Below are 18,652 nucleotides of genomic sequence, written 5' to 3'. Positions count from 1 at the left end.
CTCTAGGGTATCCTATAAACACACAAACCTCCGTCCTAGATTCCAGCTTAGTTGGATCCTTTTCCAATACATGAGCCGGACACCCCCATACTCTGAGATGTTCCAGATTGGGCTTTCGCCCATTCCACAACTCATATGGGGTAGTAGGAACTGATTTAGAAGGTAAGTTGTCTAAGAGATAGTTTGCTGAAAGCAAAGCATGACCCCAAAACGAAACAGGTAACCGTGCATAACTCATCATCGAGTGGACCATATTCAATAAGGTCCTATTCCTTCTTTCAGCCACGCCATTCTGCTGGGGTGTGCCCGGCGCAATCGTTTGGGATTCAATTCCCGCCACTGATAAATAGTCCAAAAACTCAGCACTTAGGTATTCGCCTCCGCGATCAGATCGCAGGCATTTGATACTCTTACCATGATGCGTCTCTACTTTAGACTTAAACTCCTTGAACTTGTCAAAAGTTTCAGATTTGTAGCACATCAAATAGATGTATCCGATTTTCGAGTAGTCATCTGTAAAGGTGACGAAATATCGAAAACCGCCCCTTGCCTCGGTTGACATTGGTCCACACACATCAGTATGAATGAGCTCAAGTACTTCCTTGGCCCTATTCCCCTTTGACCTAAAAGGTCTCTTAGTCATCTTGCCTTCAAGACAGGACTCACACTTCGAAAACGGTTCCTTCTCAAGACCTTTGATAAGATCTTGATCAACCATCGCATGAATCCTACTTTCGTTGGCATGACCAAGTCTAAGGTGCCATAAGTACGTTTCATTCATTGAAGTTGAAGGTTCTTTTCTTTTCTTAGAAATTTTCGATGTAGCATTGAGTTCTGATTTACGTTGATTAAATTGTGTAGAAGTGATTGTGTACAGATTGTTTTCCATGATACCACAACAGATATAAGAACCATCTTTCTTAATAACGCAATTGTCATTAAAAGAAATCGAATATCCATTAAAAGACAATTTAGAAACTGAAATTAAATTTCTTCTAAAAGAAGGTATCAACAAAACATTCTTCAAAATCAAAAATCTATCACTAGAAAAACGCAAATAAACGTCTCCCACTGCAACGGCCGCCACTTTCGTAGCGTCGCCCAGCTGGACTTCGATCTCACGATCATGTAGCCGTCTTGTCACCTGCATTAAATCAGGATCAAAATATATATGATCAGTTGCTCCAGTATCAATAACCCAAGTATGAGTAGATGTCGAAGCCAAACATGACTCGACTACTAGAGCATGGTGCATACCTGTAGCCTTGCCCTTTTTAGGACAATCTGGCTTCCAATAACCCTTCTCTCCACATTTGAAGCACTTTCCAGTAGGCTTCTTGTCACCCCGCTGTTTCTTCTTTCCCTTAGCATTCTTAGCTGCCACTGGGTTGGGTGCATTCTTCTTTCCTTTTCTAGGCTTAGAGCCAGAGGAATTAGGCGCCAAACTCAGCATAGCTACCTTAGCTTGAACCATAAGGTCCTCCGCCGACTGAAGTTCAGTCAGCAGCTCTGCCAAAGTGTAATTCCGCTTGTTCATCTCGAAATTGAGTTTGAACTGTTGGAAGCTAGGGGGAAGACTCTGAAGGATTATAGTAACCTGGGACTCGGGATTGATCGTCCCTCCCAAAACCTCAATCTGGTTGAGGTGACTCATCATCTCGAGGACGTGTTGCCTCATAGACGAGCCTTCCTCCATAGACTTCGTCATGATACTCTGAAAAGCTTGAGACTTAGCCGTTCGATTCTGAGTACCAAAAAGATTTGCGAGATTCGTCATGATCTCGGCGACAGTTTCCATGGCTGAATGCTGATGCTTGAGTACTGATGACATAGAAGCCAACATATAGCACTTAGCCATCTCATTCGCCTTATGCCACCGTCTATGCGCATCTCGCAGTGCTTGCGCGGCATTAGCTGCCGGCACAGATGGGCGTGGAGCAGTGAGCACAAACTTGTACTCTTCGGCTGTGAGAACGATATCCAAGTTTTGTTTCCATTCTATGTAATTTTGGCCCTCGAGTTTGTTTTCTTTGAGAATGGAGGATTAAAAGACATCTTGAAAGATTTTATTGCACTGCAAACAGAAGATTTTACTATTTGTCATAAACTTATGTAAGGAAATTGAGTAGATTAACCATAAAACTTTTCAAAATCTTACAACAGCAAAATTAATAAATTGTATCCTCCACTGGAGGTTAATACGCATTAAAATTTTGACAATTTACTGGTCACAACACCGACATATCAATAGCTTCCTCCTCTGGAGGTCGACATATCTAATGCTGCCTAAGCACGACCATCAGGTTTAGCATTACAGAATTTTATTTGAGAAGTCCGCCCTTATGAACTTACTGTTTTCGTAGGATTATTGTCCATACTTTGTAGGTGGCGATAATATTAGAAAATCAGTTTCACAAAATTTTGGCAGTCCAACCGATGGAGACCATATATAAACATGTAGTTCATAATTATCGCTTAGATATTTGAGTTATGGTTTTTCATTAATTATCCTTTAGCCTTAAGGCAGATTAAGACTAATTAAATTCTGTTGGTATTTATTGACTGGATAATTAAATCTTTTATTATCTTTAATATCTTAGTTTAGGAATTATTAATCTAGAATTTAATTCTTATTCATGTCATACTATAAGATATATCCAAAATAAAGTACATTATTTATAATCTTAATTAGACATGAAAAATTAAATTCATATAATTTCCAAGTTCAAGATTAGGAAGAGAATTAAATTATATTATTTAGGGTGTGTTCTCTTTGTCAAATAGTTTAAGATACAGATAAGGTGTGATCCAAATAAAAAAGTCACAAATTGGAGTCTGGGCTATTTCATACAGCCGTTCTCCCTGCACTAAATGCACCACATGCTATATATATCTTTCGTTTGGTTTGCCGTAAATCAGATTCCACAATATATGTATTTCCCAAATTACCCTGAATGATAAACACATATTATACCTCCGTACCCAACCCTAAATTGGAGTACATTTTCTTCCCACCTCTCTTCTATTTCCCGCCCCCGCCTCTCGTCTGTTTCCCGCCCTCGCCTTTCTTCTATTTAATCGCCATTCGACTCTCTCCTCTCTTTCCACAGAAGCTGCCTAGGAAGATACCATAGTTCGCTCCTTGTTGTTCTACCACGGTGCAGTAAAGTGTTCAATCTTTATCCAAATTTTTGTTATGCATTGTAGCTTATGCACTGTTCTGCAATGGGTGCAAGAATTTTTTTTCACCCAGCTATTTTCATTGTGTCCAGGAAAACATGTCTGACTACACGCGTTCAAGGTTCACTTCCGCTGATGTGCCGAGTTCGCAAGGTACGTATAGCTATCCCATATTTTAATCGGTAGTAATAAAAGTAATTTCTAGGGTTCCATATCGTTTCATATGGCAATCATTTGAAAGCTTATTTTGTGAAATATTGTTAGTTTGGGTGCCAGCTATGTTATATATTGCACAAGGATTTCGTATTTTATTCTTAGATCTTGTAGTGCTTTACAGTTCTTTGTTGATTTTGTGGCAATCATTTGACACCTTATTTTTTCAAGTATTGTTAATTTGGGTGCCAGCTATGTTATATATTGCACAAGGATTTCGTATTTCATTCTTAGATCTTGTAGTGCTTTACATTTCTTTGTTGATTTTGTGGCAATCATTTGACAGCTTATATTGTCAAGTATTGTTGATTTGGGTGCCAGCTATGTTATATATTGCAAAAGAATTTCGTATTTCGTTCTTAGATCTTGTAGTGCTTTTAAGTTCTTTGTTGATTTTGTTGTGGTGCAGTGAATTCTCGCCTTCGACAGTCAAGGAGAGGCAACGGTGACCGAACCCGCCGAACCTGGTCATACCGTGAGGAGGAGGTTCTCGTGGTTGCGTTGAAGGACCTTTCCGTCAATGGATGGAAAGCCGATAATGGATTTCGGACAGGCTACCTTGGCAGACTTGAGGATGCCCTGAAGAACCATATCCCCAACACTGACATCAAAGGAACTCCTCATATTAACTCAAAGATCACTGCTTTTAAAAGGGATTACAATTCTTTGCGTGGAATCTTGGGTCGTAGCGGTGTAGGATTCAACCTCCATGATGACTACAAGATAGATTGCGACGACGATCAGTGGTCGCAAATTGTCAAGGTACAATAGCTCACCCTTATGAATATCATCATGTTTTCAAATTAGTGATACAAATAATACTCAATATGTTTTCTTCATATTTGCAATGTTAATGGTGTGTTTTATGTTATGAATTACTATGTGTAGCAAGACCCGCATGCTCGCAACATGAGGGATAAGAGCTGGCCATTCTGGGACCATTGGCAGGTCATCTTCGGTAAGGATAGGGCTGCTGGGGGATCAGCTACTGGTTTGATGGATGCGGTCAATGGGCTTTACAATCAGGACACCGGCTCTGGCTCAAGCGACGGAGGTGGGAGTGGCCAATCTGTTGGCTCTACTGATGTGCCCACTGCTGATCCACTGAGTCAGACCAACAATCCTCTTGATGCTCCGGTTGACAGCTCAGGCAATAGTAACCGTGAGAAAGCTGCTCGGACTGCGGGTGGAAAGAAGAGGAAGGCTGAACAGCCTATAGACGGCCTCATTGAACTTCTGGGGAAAATGAATGACGCCACCAACGCTAGGTTGGAGAGTTTATCCCTCCGCATTGGTTATGAGTTTGATCTGAGCAAGGCACGGAAGGAAGTATTTGCGGAACTTGGCCGCCTACCTGGGCTGACAAGGGAGGAAAAGTTTGATGCAGGGGAGATTATTCTGGAGAAGGTTGAAAGGTTGGATTTCTTTCTCGGGATGCCGGATGATGACCGTCTCGCCTTCGTGGTTCGTGTGCTTGCGAAATATGGTTCGGGATAGATGGGGAAATCCACAACGGGTGAAGGGGTGGCGTAGGTATATGGCTTGCATGATATAATTAATTAAGCCTATTTTCTATCTGAAACTTTTTTTTTGAAGCCCCTCTTGAATGTTGCCCCGTTGCAATTGTGTGTAGACTCTATTATAATTTATCATCTTTTGTAGGATCATGTTCTTAAACATCTTTTGGAGACTGCCATATCTATTGTGCATTTGTCAGACTTCTATATATTAGCTATCATATTGTACTCAACTTTTGAGTCGTGAATATTGTTTTGCTTTTGAATGTGTTATCAGATTGCTATGTTCAAGTTTGTTGTTAAATTATTGCACATAACCAAAAATAAATACCCTGATTTCCAACTGTTGTACTTGTAGACAAACTAGTTCACATACATAAAATCGGGATAATAGAGGAGGAAGACAACACACAACATAAAACATGATTAAGAAAACTACATCAAAACAAGTTGGAAGTTGGAAACAAGCGGGTTCATAATCATCCATCAATACTTGTGGGTGTTCGATGAGCCACATGAAGATCCATGTGGTGAACCAAAGTTGCTTGGAGGCAATGTCCTCGGCTTTGGGGGATATTTTTTCGCCATACGCGGCGGCACCATATCCTCGTTGTTCGTCTGGCTACCCACATTTGCGACTCCATCTCCAAACAAATTGCGTTTCATCTTTGGCACTTTGGGCATGAGAGGAGAAGAGACGGACATGCTGAGCTCTGCAGTCGGCGCCATTCCATGAATATCAGATGGCTTATACATGCGATTGAGATCCTCTACAGGCACGGTAGTGTCAGAAATATTGAATATCAGTGGCGCACTCTCCTGCTTGATATCTTGTGGTCCGAACAACAACCTCAATTTTGCAAATTCAGGGTCCCCAAAATAGTAATAAGCTGCAGCCAAATTGTTTTTCTACAAGAATAGCAGTTGGTGTTACAATTAATCGGACAGGAAAAGAAACAAATTAACCACTTACCTTCAAAATGGGTTCCCATACTTGCTCCGGTGCAATGACAACGTTGGTGTTAACATTCCAATGCACACCATTGGTGTTGACAACCTCGTGGAAAAGTAAGTGTCTTTGTTCAAAGAACTGGAATCTCTCGTACAACTGTGGCCATGTGAATGGTACCCCCACTTCTTCAGTGAGCACTTCCGCCACTTCTTCGAGGATGGGTATGGGGATCACGCAACCGCTCCACTTGTTCATATCTTTGGTTTTGATTATCAGGGACAACATCAGTGAGTCCACCTCTGCTGTCCAGTTTGATTTGTAAAAGAAAGTGCCTTGTTGAGGGATTTTTGTTGCCATTTGAAGTGAAGGAATGATAGAAGACAAAGTTATTGGGTCCAAGCTTGCAATGAAGCACAACTTATATATGAGTTCTTTCATCACCATCCCAAAAAACTGTATGCCCGTGAATGATGTACGAAATCTTACTTGTGAGGTGCATATCTGCCGTCGCAACTTTACTTAGAGGAGATTCCTGCATTTTTTGAGGAGATTCGTGCATGATTTTTCTGCTCATTGTTGCCTCTGTGTTGTCTTTCAAGTAGATATGGGTGAAGCAGCTTTAATTTGTTTAATCAAATCATAATAGTGAGGTGCATATCTGCAGTCGCAGCTTTGCTTAGAGGAGATTCCTGCATGTTTTTGGGGAGATTCCTGAAAGATTTTACAGCTCATTGTTGCCCCTTTGTATTGTCTTTCACATAGTGATGAGTGGAGCAGCCTTAATTTATTTGGAAAATGCTTAGGTCATATCAGGTCACGGGTAAAATAGTGTGGCATGAAGTTTTTTAAAGCTTTATCCTCTATAAAGCTATATTCTAGAGCTTCATCTCGACAAGCCAAAAAAGCATCACTCCTCGGTGCCAAACTGCAACCTCTTGTCACTTCCTGTTCGCGATGGCATCAGCATCAGCTCCCCCACAACCGCTGCCGGAGTAAGTACTTTATTGCCGTAGAATGTATAACATTTACATCGCAAATACTCACAATCTTCCCGGTTCGTAGGCACGTTAAACCATCGTTCTGTCGGACATTGACTACCCGTTCATGCTTATACCACATGGTAAGTTCGCAAATGCTTATGTATTGTACCAGCCGCATAATGCATTACAAACTAACACAACCATAATTCTTTTGACTTGAAGACTATTCCTTATGAATGGATGTGTGAGCATGGAGATACCTTACCCAACCTGTGCAGGCTCCAGATGCTCAATGGCCTTGAATGGGTGGTTGGCATAACAAGGGATGACCGTGAGAGCTACTTCGATCAAAATTGGAATGCATTCGTATCTGCAAATAGAATCGGGATAAAACACGTCATAGTTTTCAGTTACCATGGTGAAGGCGAATTCAAGATCATGAGATTCAATGCAAGTGGTTGTATGCCAGCGACTGACATCGTCGCTCACACCAATGGTGCATACTTTTTGTTGTGTTTCTATACTCATGAATAGAATTTTAAATTGCAAAAAAGACTATATGATCTTTTAATTTCATGTCACCAACTATATGTTGTACATAATGTATTTTTTTATTGTAGAAAGTGCGGGCTGGGAGTACAAACCCATACGTAAGGACAAATCCTACTATGAGGAGTGTAGTGAATCAGAATCCACTGACGACGACGACACCGGTTGTCCGGTTAGACCGGTTGTGGAGGTGCCGACCCTGCCCTCTTTTACCATCATCCTTCTTGCGTCGCAATTGGACCGGAGCCTGGTATTGAACTCATTTCAGTTGTGGTGCCATAAAACTTGTACATTTTCAAATTGTATTCATCTTCATTTGCAATTTCTGTCGCAGAGCTTGCCTGAAATTTGGTGGAAAACCCACATTGATGACAATAACTCCATTCAATGTGTGAAACTTTTGGTTGCCGATAATTCATGGAATGTTTATGTGAAGATTAAAAATGAAACCGTAAAAATAGTTCAGGGTTGGAGCAGATTTGTAGCTAACAACAATCTCGCCGTGGGGACCATGTGCAAGTTCGAGTTGTTACCGGTTGAAGTCACGACATTTCGGGTCACTTTTTAGTTATGGAACCTATGTAGCTTTTAAATAACGTCCAAGCTTCAAAACTAGCTGTTGTCCGCATTTTGCTTATTTCTGTTACAGCTTCATTGAGCTGTGTAAAGTTTGGACAAACTGTACCCAAATTAGAATGTATTTTAGTACGTGGATGTTGGCTAATTAATTCACCATGAACATTTTATTTTGTTTCAGACATATGTATATATATTGGAGTCAAATACTTTAGGTCTTAACCCAAAAACAACGATTTTACTTCGACAACAAAATAAATACTCACTGATGGGTTCCAAAGGGAAAATGTTTTAAAAGACAAATTAAGATTAAGTACATAATTTGATGACCAAACAGAGTAGTTTACATGAGACACATGGTGCACAAGTCTTAAATTTACTACATAAAATAGTTGATCAAGTTTGATATTCCCGGTAGATATTTCCCAGCACGAAATCCATTAGTAACATCTAACTGTGCTGCACCTCGGCATGAGCGATCACTGCATTGTGGATAAGCGCTGTGACAGTGGAAAAAACCAATGAATCCAGCATGGTGTATGTATGATTTAATCGAAACAACATGTAACTAAAGAAAAACTGTGCATGTAGTTACTCACTTCAGCCCACATCGAGTTTGCCATATCATCGCGATGCTGATTCCAAGATGACGTTGCCTCAACGTAGTCAACGTATTCAATGTCCCGTTGATCTTCCTCAGCCACTTGAGTCTCAGGCATGCACTCCAAAAGATCATCGAGCGGGTCAATAGGCATCTCAGACCGGACGTAGTTATGGAGAAGGAAGCAAGCTAGAATTAAATTGATTTGAACTTTGAGGGGATAGAAGGAAGCACTGCGCAGAATGCCCCACCGCATCTTCAGTACCGCGAATGCTCTCTCAATTACATTCCTAGCTTTGGTATGGCGCATGTTGAAGAGTTCTACAGCATTTTGTGGAATTTGCGCTTCTGGACCCCACTCCTTGAGGTGATACCTAACACCCTTGTAAGGGGTTAGAAAACCTTCACTATTCGCATATCCGTTATCACACAAATAATAATTACCTATACCAAACAAATCTCAACATCAGTTTTGTAAATACAAACCAAAGCTATATTTTCCAATATAACTGATATGTGTAGCTGAATACTGATTATTCAAAACTAATGAAAATACCTATTGGGACTCGAAGCCCATAAGGACGTGTGACGGCATCGCGAAGCACTCGTGCATCTCCAGCTGATCCCTCCCAGCCTGGTAATATGTATGTGAAACGCATGTGCCTGTCGCAAGCGGCCAAAGTGTTGGTTGTTGTCTGACCCTTCCTATTCCTAAACCGAGGTTTGTCCGCGTTTGGTACTAAAACGTTAATGTAGGTGCCGTCTAGCGCACCAAGACACCCCTGTATGCACAACAAGTAGCCACACACCCATGTAGTGGAAAAACCGAAAATATTCCGAAGAATAGTAATCCACCAAAAAAAAAAACATACTTGAAAACTTTTCCAGCGCCAATCTACACAGTCTTTGCGAATAGGATCAGGTTTGACCAAGAACAAGGAATGCAGCTTTAATACAGCTGCAAGGACCTCATGAACGTAGAATGAAACTGTGTTCCCAGACCTCCAATGATCAAATCGAACCATACGGTTTTTCTTGTGATGTGCTAAGACACCTAGAAACATGGCGACTTGCTCTTCTACCCCTAGGAACCTCCGGACGCGCAACATTCCCAAATCTGTAAACAAAGAGCACAACCTTCCAAATGTATTCCGGTCCATCCTAAAATTAACTAGACAATCCGTGTCAGTCACCCCAATTAGTCTGTTTAACGTATATTCTGCTCGCTTCCTTTTATTTGAATCTTTGCTCATAATCATGCTCAAGATGCAGATTCGCGCCACCGTGTGAGTCCACATTATGTCCTCAACCATTTGCCTGACATAAGCTTTTTGCTTCATAGGTTTCGTCATCTGCCCGAATGGAAGTAATACAAGAAAGCTTAGTTTGAATTCCAACTAATATGTAATAAGTCAAACTAACAATTACAAATATGTGAATTCTCTAAATACAAATTGCCCGATGCAACATTGTTAATTAAATTAATTCACACAACATAATTAACAGACGGAAGTATATTTCTCATATTATATCTTGGAATCGATTAGATTCAAAATTACATTTCAAAATTAATCAGCTGGGTGGCAAAAAATTTAATCAATTCACCATCATCCTCTCCTCAATTAATCATCACGAGAGTATATTGCAGTGGAAAACCCTAAATCCAATCTACTCAACAAACATAGAACGACCCAGATTAGAAAGGCAAATGTCGTAGGTTTTTTTTTAAAAAAAATATTCACTTCTATTGAAATTAATCGGTAGAATCCATTCACGCATTGTGAAATTTGCAAAAAGGTCAATTGAAATTTCATTTCAATTAAAACAAGGAACAGACTCACCTCAGTTCGTTGCAGTGGTTCGTCGATGGAGTTGCAATTGCGTTTGTTGTTTTGGGAATGAATTTTACAATTCCCCCTATTAACTTGAATGTCAGGGGTATTTTAGATATTTCAGTATGTATTAATTGTTGGGAGTCAAAACCATAATATGTATCGTAGTGCTTCACCCTGATACGCTAACGGCATAATATGGCCAAAAAGCAACGGGCCGAAGCCCATTTGTAGGGCTGTGCGTAAAAGATATATGGAAAACCAAACAGCTGATATACACTGATAAATAAGTTATATTGCAACTATTTGACAAAGAGAACACACCCTTAATGTAATCTTATATATATCTATCTTATTATAGATTCTAGATATATTATATTTAGGAAACTATTAAATTATTCTTATCTATATCATCTAGGATATAAAATATTCATAGATATAGAAAATAATCCAAATATTCCTAAAATCTAGGGAAATCTTCCCAAAATATTTTATTGCATTAAATAATATTATTTTTAATGATTTCTATTAATTAATCAATTAAATAATCATTAAAATAATCTTTCGTCAAAATCTTGCGATTCGAGGTTGGCACGAATCTACACGACGAAGATTTGAAGATATCCTTCGGAGACGCTCGCCGGGGCGGCGAATTCGCCGCCCGACCGCCGCCGTAAGGCCGCGCCCGAAAGCGCGATGCTTCCTCATCCCTTCTGCGGCATCGCCGCATCTCCCTCCGTCACGTCAGCCATCCGCGCAGCCTCAGCCATGCAGATCCGGCAAACTCCCACTACTCCGGCGGCTCTACACGAACCAACAGCCGCCGCCTAGAGCGCTGCTTGCTCTCGGCCGTGCGCCTCCATTGCGGGCAACTAGGGTTAGGGTTTGTAGGATTAGAGTTAGGGTTTTGGTGAAGGTCCGGCGCCTCGGCAGCTCTCGGACGAGCCACCGCGCCGAGTCTTCCTTGCGCGACGCAGCAGGATTCCGGCTAGGGTCACGGTCTCGACCGGCGGCGCGCACGAGCCCATGCTCGCTAGCGCGTCGCCGCGTGATCGTCGGCCCACGGCCCCTCTTCGACGTCGCGGCTCGTCGAGCTTCATCGGGATTCTGGCTGGGGTTGGCGGTCTTGGCTGGCGGCGCGCGCGAGCCCTTGCTCGCCGGCGCGTCGCCCCATGTCCGTCGACCTCGTGATCAAATAAGACATGCATACATGAATTTCGCGAAATTTAAATCCAAATAATCAGAGCCAAAGACTGGCTCTGATACCAATTGTTGGAACTGGCAGCGGAAGCAGGCGCGTAAATAACAATCACATAATAATCAGATCTATTTAGCAGATTATTTAGACAAAACCTATTCGCGTAATTATCACATGTATCATGCTCATAACTTGAATTAATCATGCTTTAAGAATATTGAAACCTAAAACATGCTTTTCTACGGAGCAGAAAAATACCTAATTAATTCTCCAAAGAATTGAAGATGGCTAGCTTCTTCTCCACGTGATGCTTTGAGTACTAGACCACAAATCTTCTCTCTGGTTCCCGAACTGTATCCCAATATCAGTGTGGGCTGATCTTACTAGAATACTAGGACTTAAATAAAGAAGACAGAAGAAATACTTTTTGGAATAGGAGAGGAATTCGAAAATTCCTACAGCTTGTGAGAGCTGATATTTTCGAAAATTTTAGCAAATAAAATTGTGTTATTTCTGTTTCCTTTATTCTCCTATTTATATTAAGTTCCTTTTGGGCCCAGACAGGGATCTATGGAAGGTTTTGGATATGGGTTCATCCAATTTACTTTTTACTAATTAAATTGAACCCACAATTTAATATAAGTTATAATTGGAATATTACGAGCAGCCACTACAGAAGTAATATTGAACTCTCCCCATCCAAATCCGAAATTACAAGTAATCCGAGTTTCCGTTTTAACTTTCATTTCTCGTGCTTAAGATTAAAATGTTCATTAATTAATTAATGTCTGCTATTGACTTAATTAATTAACTTCTTATTAATTCCAAGAGTGGACTTAGCATGAAACGCTTATTTATTATTCATAGAGTAATCACACTCCAACTAGCTAGGTTCCGAATAAGAAAACCTTGTTTCGCGCTCCTCTTGAGGACATTATCAAACGAGACTCAGCTCGCGCACGATTCAATATAATAGCAATCCTAGCACCGCTAGATATTGATCACCACTGCCCAATATATAAGGATAATTGGATTACGAAAAACCCGCACCATTTGATAAGTCAAAGCAGTGCATAATCAATACCGTATGCTCAATGCTAACATACATTGATTAAGAAATAAATATTTATCAAGACCTCGCCTTTCAGTAGATAGCCTAAGGCAAGTCTTGCTGTTAGATCCGTTCAGTGCTATACCACACCAATGTCATCTTATTTCAGTAAGGCTTAGAAATATGCGGACTGACATTGCAACCTTTCACGTTGGATAGTCAAATTCCAACTAGGTTGTGAAAATCATCTTTTTCTTTGTTTAGAACTGACCGTATTACCTTAAAGTGGACGACGCCCACAACCGGTCTACTAAAACAAAGACTTAGACTTTGTTAAGTTAACTTGTACATTTAAACATGCATTAACATCCATTAAATGTAAAACATAACAACATTATGACAAAAATAATCTGTTTTATTTATTGGAAAATATGATAAGATTTTTACAGTATTCAATCACTCGAAACGTGATTTCTAGTATACAAACTCTAACAGTCGATAGCTTGCGAAGAAGAGAGGAAGTTACAATTGCAAGAATTGGAGGAACTTCGGCTGGAGTCATTTGAGTATGCCATGTGGTACAAAGAAAGGACGAAGTTATGGCATGATAAGAATCTCCGGGTCAAGGAACTTCATGTGGGACAGAAGGTGCTCCTTTTCCAGTCCCGGCTCAATCTAATGCCAGGAAAATTGAAGTCTAAACGGATCGGCCCATATACCATCATCGACATCCGCGCAAACGGAGCAGTGGAGATCCAGTCCCTTTCCTTGTCAATGGTTAATTCCGAGTTGTTGTGGTGGACGAAGTTCCGCTACATGCACTCCCAACTATTGCCTAGACGGACGAGGAGGTATTCTCGATGAATTCCTGGGTCAAGTAGTAGGTTAACTATTTTGAAAATACAGTGTGTAAATAGTTTAATTATTTTTCAAACTAAGAAAATCCAAAAATATTTTTGAAGCACCAGACTCCGAAAGAAACCGATACTTTATACTCTAACCTTGACCTGGGAGTCTGGCACCTTCAATTCTTTTTAAGTATAGGATCATGATCAAGGGAATCATCTAGAGGAGAATATGAAGGAAGAAGTCAAGGAAAGCTTGAAGGAAGAGATCAAGGAGGGACGGAGAAAATTTGAATTTCAAATCTGCCGATAATTATGGAAGTTGTACAGTTGCTTACCTCATGCCTGCAACTGCACCATCCTTTCATCAGAAAAGCAACCGTCGCTTCTCTCTCTCCAATAATCCCAAATCGACGAAAAAAAATTGAATTTACTCTCCCTTCTCTCTCCTTTCATTCTCTCTCTAGAAAACAAACCCTAACCCAAATTCGACCAGATTTTTTTGTCAATTTCAGATCTGCAGTGATGGATTCAACCCAACTCACCGGAAGTTCACAAAGAACGATGTACGACCCAACTCTGTTGGCGGAATTGACGCAGAAATTGGGGAGCGTCGAGACAGCAAAAGAAGTATATGCCCTGTTCGCCGCTAGCCTGATGACGTCCGCGCCGGTCGTACCACCACTGACGATTCCGGCAGACTCGGCTGCACAACCGGAGAATCTTCGTGAAGAAAGGCCGCAAGATTCTGAATCTCAACACGCAGAAACCGCTTCACAGGAGGCGGAGAAAGAGGAGATGGTGCACGAACGGCCGGAGGAGGATAGACCAACAAACGGCGGGACGATGGTGGAGACAGAGAATCAAGGTGACGAGAACCCTAATTTTGAAGAGAAGGAAGTTGGTGAGGGGGAAACCCCTGTTTTAGATGAAGTTGTGGAGGGGGAAACCCCTATTGTGGACAGTACGATTGAGGGGGAAACCCCTATTGTGAAGGATGCTGCTGAGGGGGAAACCCCTTTAGAAACTGGGGATGAGACCCCAATTGATTTCAGGGGTGCGACCCCTGAATTCGTGGAAGAGGGGGCGACCCTAAGTGGTGTCTGGGGGGAGAACCCCATTTATATTGAGGGGGCGACCCCGATAGTGGAACGTGAAGGGAAAACCCCGGAAAAGTTGTTGGAAGAAGCAGATCTACTTGCGACTGGAGTACCGGAGCCAAAGGGAGGGCTGAAATTGATTGTGAACCTAGTGGGTGACCAGGATGAAGATGAACCCAAGATAGACGAGAGGGCAGAAAGGAGGCGCACCAGGAGGAGTCTCCTCGATGAAGTCGATGACTTAGTTCCTGATGCTGGGGAGGCAGAGGAACGCCGCTTGGCCAAGGAAAGGGCGAGAAAAGGGAAGGCGGCGGTGACCTCATCTACTCGGTCAAGGAAAGCTCCCTCCGTCAGGAGGTCGAGGAGACCCTTTCCCCTATGACCGAGGATCCCTCTGTCGAGGAACAAGACGAGCCCATCCCTGATCCCGATTATGAATCTGAAGAAGCTGAAGAAGAGCCTATTCCAGGACGTCCGGAAGTCTGGCTAACTAAAGAGCTGTTAGAGGAGATGAGGCAGTTCGACGACCAGAAGAGGACCACAGTGTACAAGGAAAGATGTAGCGCTGGGAAGATGGCCAAATCTGGGAAGCAGTACAGCTCAAGGGAGCTTAAAATGATTGCATGTGACAAGGAATTCCGCGCTTGTATCTATTCGATAGGATTTGAGTGGTTATTACAACACAGCCAGGAGAGGGTGCCCGTGGATCTAGCAAGGGAGTTTTTCTCCACCTCTCGTTTAAAAAACACCATTGATCTTGACACGGATTCAATAACGTTCAGGCTTTTTAATGAAAAATATGAGATGAGCATCTGGGAATGGTCTCTGCGAATGGGGTTGTTTACCCAAGCCGAAGATGAAGAGGGGACATGGAATGAAAGGATGATTGGAGTGCCGAAGAACACGCCCGATTTCAAGGTGCAAACGGCATGGGAACTGATCACTCACCCCATGGCGGGAACGTTTAAGTCCAGCTACTCCAAAGCCTCTCACATCGAAGACCGAATTCTCCGCTTTGCTCAAACGTTTGTCAGTTACAACTTGATGGGAACCGCTAATTCAGCTCTTACAACTACCGACCTCTACTTCACATGGTGCATGGCGAAAGGCGTGAAGGTGCACCTAGGCTATTGGCTGGCTCAGGCATGCCACCAAATGACGAGCAACCCTGTGCGTCATATGTATACCTGCCACCTCCTCGGCGCCTATCTCCAACAAATCATAGAAATGAAGATTGCCAAGGCCGCTCCGTTGGTAGTCATGTGCGAATCCCCGGAGGTGTTCAGTGTTGATTATTTTTTCAACAAGGGGTTGCTGCAGACTCATGGCGCCAAGACCCTCTTTTACCGTTAGGAGACAAGGTAAAAGCAGAGCCCGAGGAAGCCGAGGAAGCCATGCCAAGTGAAGAGGTTGAAGAGTTACGAAAGGAAGTCCAGGATGTGAAGAAAGAGATGCAGTTGATGAGGAAGGAAATGATTAAGGAACTTGGTGGGATCAGAAAGGAATTGAACGGGAATCGGGAGGAAGTGAAGACCCTGAGGGGCAACATTGCAGATTTGGCAGTGAAGTGCGCCAAACAAAATGAGCGAATGACGGAAGCGGTGGAGCTTTCGATGAAAATGTTGAAGTGGTTGCAGCAGACGCTCCCCTTGACCCTGTCGAAGGTAACTCCTGGGTCCAGCAGTGAAGTCAAGCAACCCATTCAGAGCAGTCCCTCCGTCAAGCAACCGCAACAATCGCTCAAGCAGTTGATCTCCCCGCCCGTTCCCAAACAAGTTCCAGCCCCATCTAAATCAAAGTCTATAGTGAGGAAGCCAGTACCCGAACAGTCAGCCCAGGAAGAGGAAGAGCTGGAGCAGCCAGCAAAGAAGAAAGTAAGGATGACCCGACCCGGTATCCCACCCCAGTCTGGCTCTCGAGGGAGCCAGCCCCAGAAGTGAATCACCACCCCATGACCAAGTAACTTTTAATTTTCTTGCTTTCAGTTTTTTTATTATTATTTATGTTACCTATGTGTGTTTTGTAATTGTTTGTGTCTTCTCCCACTTAGCCCACTGCGTGGTCTAAGTGTGAGAAGTTTGTATTTTCTGTTTTATTGTGCTTTTCTCCCACTTAGCCCAATGCTTGGTCTAAGTGTGAGAAGTTTTTGTTTTTATAACCTATTTTGTTGTTTTGCATTGATCTCTCTGTTCCCCCGTTCACGACGATGGCTTGGGGACAAGCTTGAGTGAAGTGGGAGGGGGAGAAGAGTCAATGCATGAATTTGTCTGCATGTTAAGAGTCTTTAGGTCTAAGTTTTGTCGCATGAGCCAGTGAATATAATACGGCATGATTCCCTTAGTGAAAGTAATTGAAAGTAGGAGGCATTTCAACTTAGAAGCTTTTTCATTTAAAAAGCCAAGTCAATCTGAGTGAAGTGAGAATGATGGAGGATGCCTTTGCTTACTTAGTTGTGAAGCCCTACTATAATAGCGAGTTATAAGCCTTAAATAACTTCGAGCTAACACATGTTTAAGGGTCGCCACTGAATGCTTAGGGAGAAGAGTTGTGAAGGAGAAAAATAGGAAATTGGGTTATGAAGGTATAAGCTGGACGAAGTCCAGGGTAAGGTGTTATAAGCTGGACGAAGTCCAGAAGAGAGGAGGAAATGGAGGAATAAGCTGGACAAAGTCCAGAAAAAAAAAAAAAAAAAAAAAAACAAAAAGGGGGGGGGGAGAAAATAAAATATATATATATATAAGGAGGAATAAGCTGGATGATGTCCAGGGGGGAAGTTTCCTAAAGGGTAGGAACAATAATAGCCTGACCCAGGAAAAGGAGGAACTCTCATAACCCGACGCTTCAGTGGTGTGGCAATAACTTAAGAGAGAATCGATCCTAACATCCCTGGTGAGGAATGAGTGATCGAGTGAATCCAACAATTGGGTTAGAAAAAGGGCTATCTTGACAAGCTGACAGATTGGCTAGGTAGAGGAAGGGAAAGGGCCTATTTGGAGGAGTGCAACCTATTGGATTGACCTTAATCTTGTGGGGACGGTTGCCTAAAAAGTTGAAGCTAGCTCATGCATATGTGTTTATGTGTTTGTATGTTTTTTCTTAAACTTTTTAAGTTTTTGATTGTGTCTAGGTCTAGGAGTCTGTCTAGAGTCTAAGGAGTCGGTCAGGGGATAACCTTGCTTGAAATTCGCCTTATTCTTTTTCCTTTCTCTTGTCTTTATACTTGAGGACAAGTATGGTTTAAGTGTGAGCAGTTTGATAAGGCTAATTTCATGCATCGGTTATAATATGGTGAAAAGCGTTACATTTTGCTGGGTCTAACACGGTTTATAAGCCAGGTGTGTGACAGAATCGCTAGATCAAGGAAGTGTTGAAGGAAACAATCTAGCGAAGGAATGAAGTAAAATGAGCAGAATCTAAGGAAAAAGAAGGCGTGAAGGAGGGAGTCAGTAGCTGAGGGCAACAAAGTCTATCTATACCTCGCTGGGCCCCACTCCAACGCCTATAAATAGAAGAGCATGCAACACACAAATCATCACTTTTTTTCGCTCACTCTTAGCTCACACACATAACACACACTTGGGAATGGGAGATCTGGGGTAGTTTGGGTTACGAAGGGGTTCATTTCTTCACAAAGTTTCAGTTGCAACACCGTCCGCGTGTGGGCGAAGATACAATCTCTTTAAATTTCAGTTTGTTTTGCACTTTCACGGTCGAACTTCACTTTTGGGAGTCGATTCGGTTGTCGATGCTACTGATTATCTATTCACTCTGTTTATTTGCGTTTATCTGTGATCTGTTCAAGTTGATTTACATAGATCCTGCTGTTGAGAGTTTATTGTGACAAGTTATATGTCGATCTCTATTTTTGCTGCGGTAGTACTCGATCTGGGAATTTTGTGATAGATCTGTGGTTTGTTGATTGATTGTTTCTTTTGGTTGGAGTTTGTGTCAGACGCTTGGATCCGGAGTGGATTTAGCGTCTGAGGTTGGATTCGAAGCGAGGAGGTTGAGTTGTGCATGGATTTTGAGTTTTCCGCTTGCTTTCTGTTTTACTTCGT

The 18,652-nt window shown here is 42.1% G+C and overlaps 3 protein-coding genes and 1 pseudogene across 4 annotated transcripts; 2 read left to right on the top strand and 2 right to left on the bottom strand.

The window, feature by feature from the left end:
• LOC125198505 (uncharacterized) overlaps positions 1–18,652 on the bottom strand; it is an 81,343-nt pseudogene that overhangs the window by 46,948 nt on the left and 15,743 nt on the right.
• LOC125207332 (uncharacterized) lies at positions 3,002–5,158 on the top strand. 2 transcript variants are annotated; one of them, XM_089064077.1, is made up of 4 exons: positions 3,002–3,158; positions 3,273–3,333; positions 3,803–4,155; positions 4,282–5,158. In XM_089064077.1, exons 2-4 carry the CDS (start codon positions 3,279–3,281, stop codon positions 4,888–4,890), a joined length of 1,017 nt encoding a protein of 338 aa, XP_088920203.1. In that variant the 5' UTR covers positions 3,002–3,158; positions 3,273–3,278; the 3' UTR covers positions 4,891–5,158. The 2 variants fall into 2 exon arrangements, with proteins under 2 accessions (XP_088920203.1, XP_088920202.1); XM_089064076.1 differs by having other exon boundaries at positions 3,006–3,163.
• Positions 5,235–6,372, bottom strand: LOC148932501 (uncharacterized). Its single transcript, XM_089064078.1, has 2 exons — positions 5,884–6,372; positions 5,235–5,819 (listed from the first exon to the last, which is right to left on the bottom strand). Exons 1-2 carry the CDS (start codon positions 6,304–6,306, stop codon positions 5,397–5,399), a joined length of 846 nt encoding a protein of 281 aa, XP_088920204.1. The 5' UTR covers positions 6,307–6,372; the 3' UTR covers positions 5,235–5,396.
• On the top strand, positions 6,755–8,119 carry LOC148932500 (putative B3 domain-containing protein Os03g0621600). Its single transcript, XM_089064079.1, has 5 exons — positions 6,755–6,854; positions 6,925–6,982; positions 7,065–7,338; positions 7,463–7,641; positions 7,726–8,119. The coding sequence occupies exons 1-5, from the start codon at positions 6,817–6,819 to the stop codon at positions 7,957–7,959; spliced, it is 783 nt and encodes a 260-aa protein (XP_088920205.1). The 5' UTR covers positions 6,755–6,816; the 3' UTR covers positions 7,960–8,119.

Source organism: Salvia hispanica, chromosome 2, assembly GCF_029641045.1.
Source record: "Salvia hispanica isolate PSC_SH4W2 chromosome 2, Shi_PSC_v1, whole genome shotgun sequence".
In the NCBI taxonomy this organism is placed as follows: domain Eukaryota; kingdom Viridiplantae; phylum Streptophyta; class Magnoliopsida; order Lamiales; family Lamiaceae; genus Salvia; species Salvia hispanica.
This window is presented reverse-complemented; position numbering and strand designations above follow the sequence as displayed.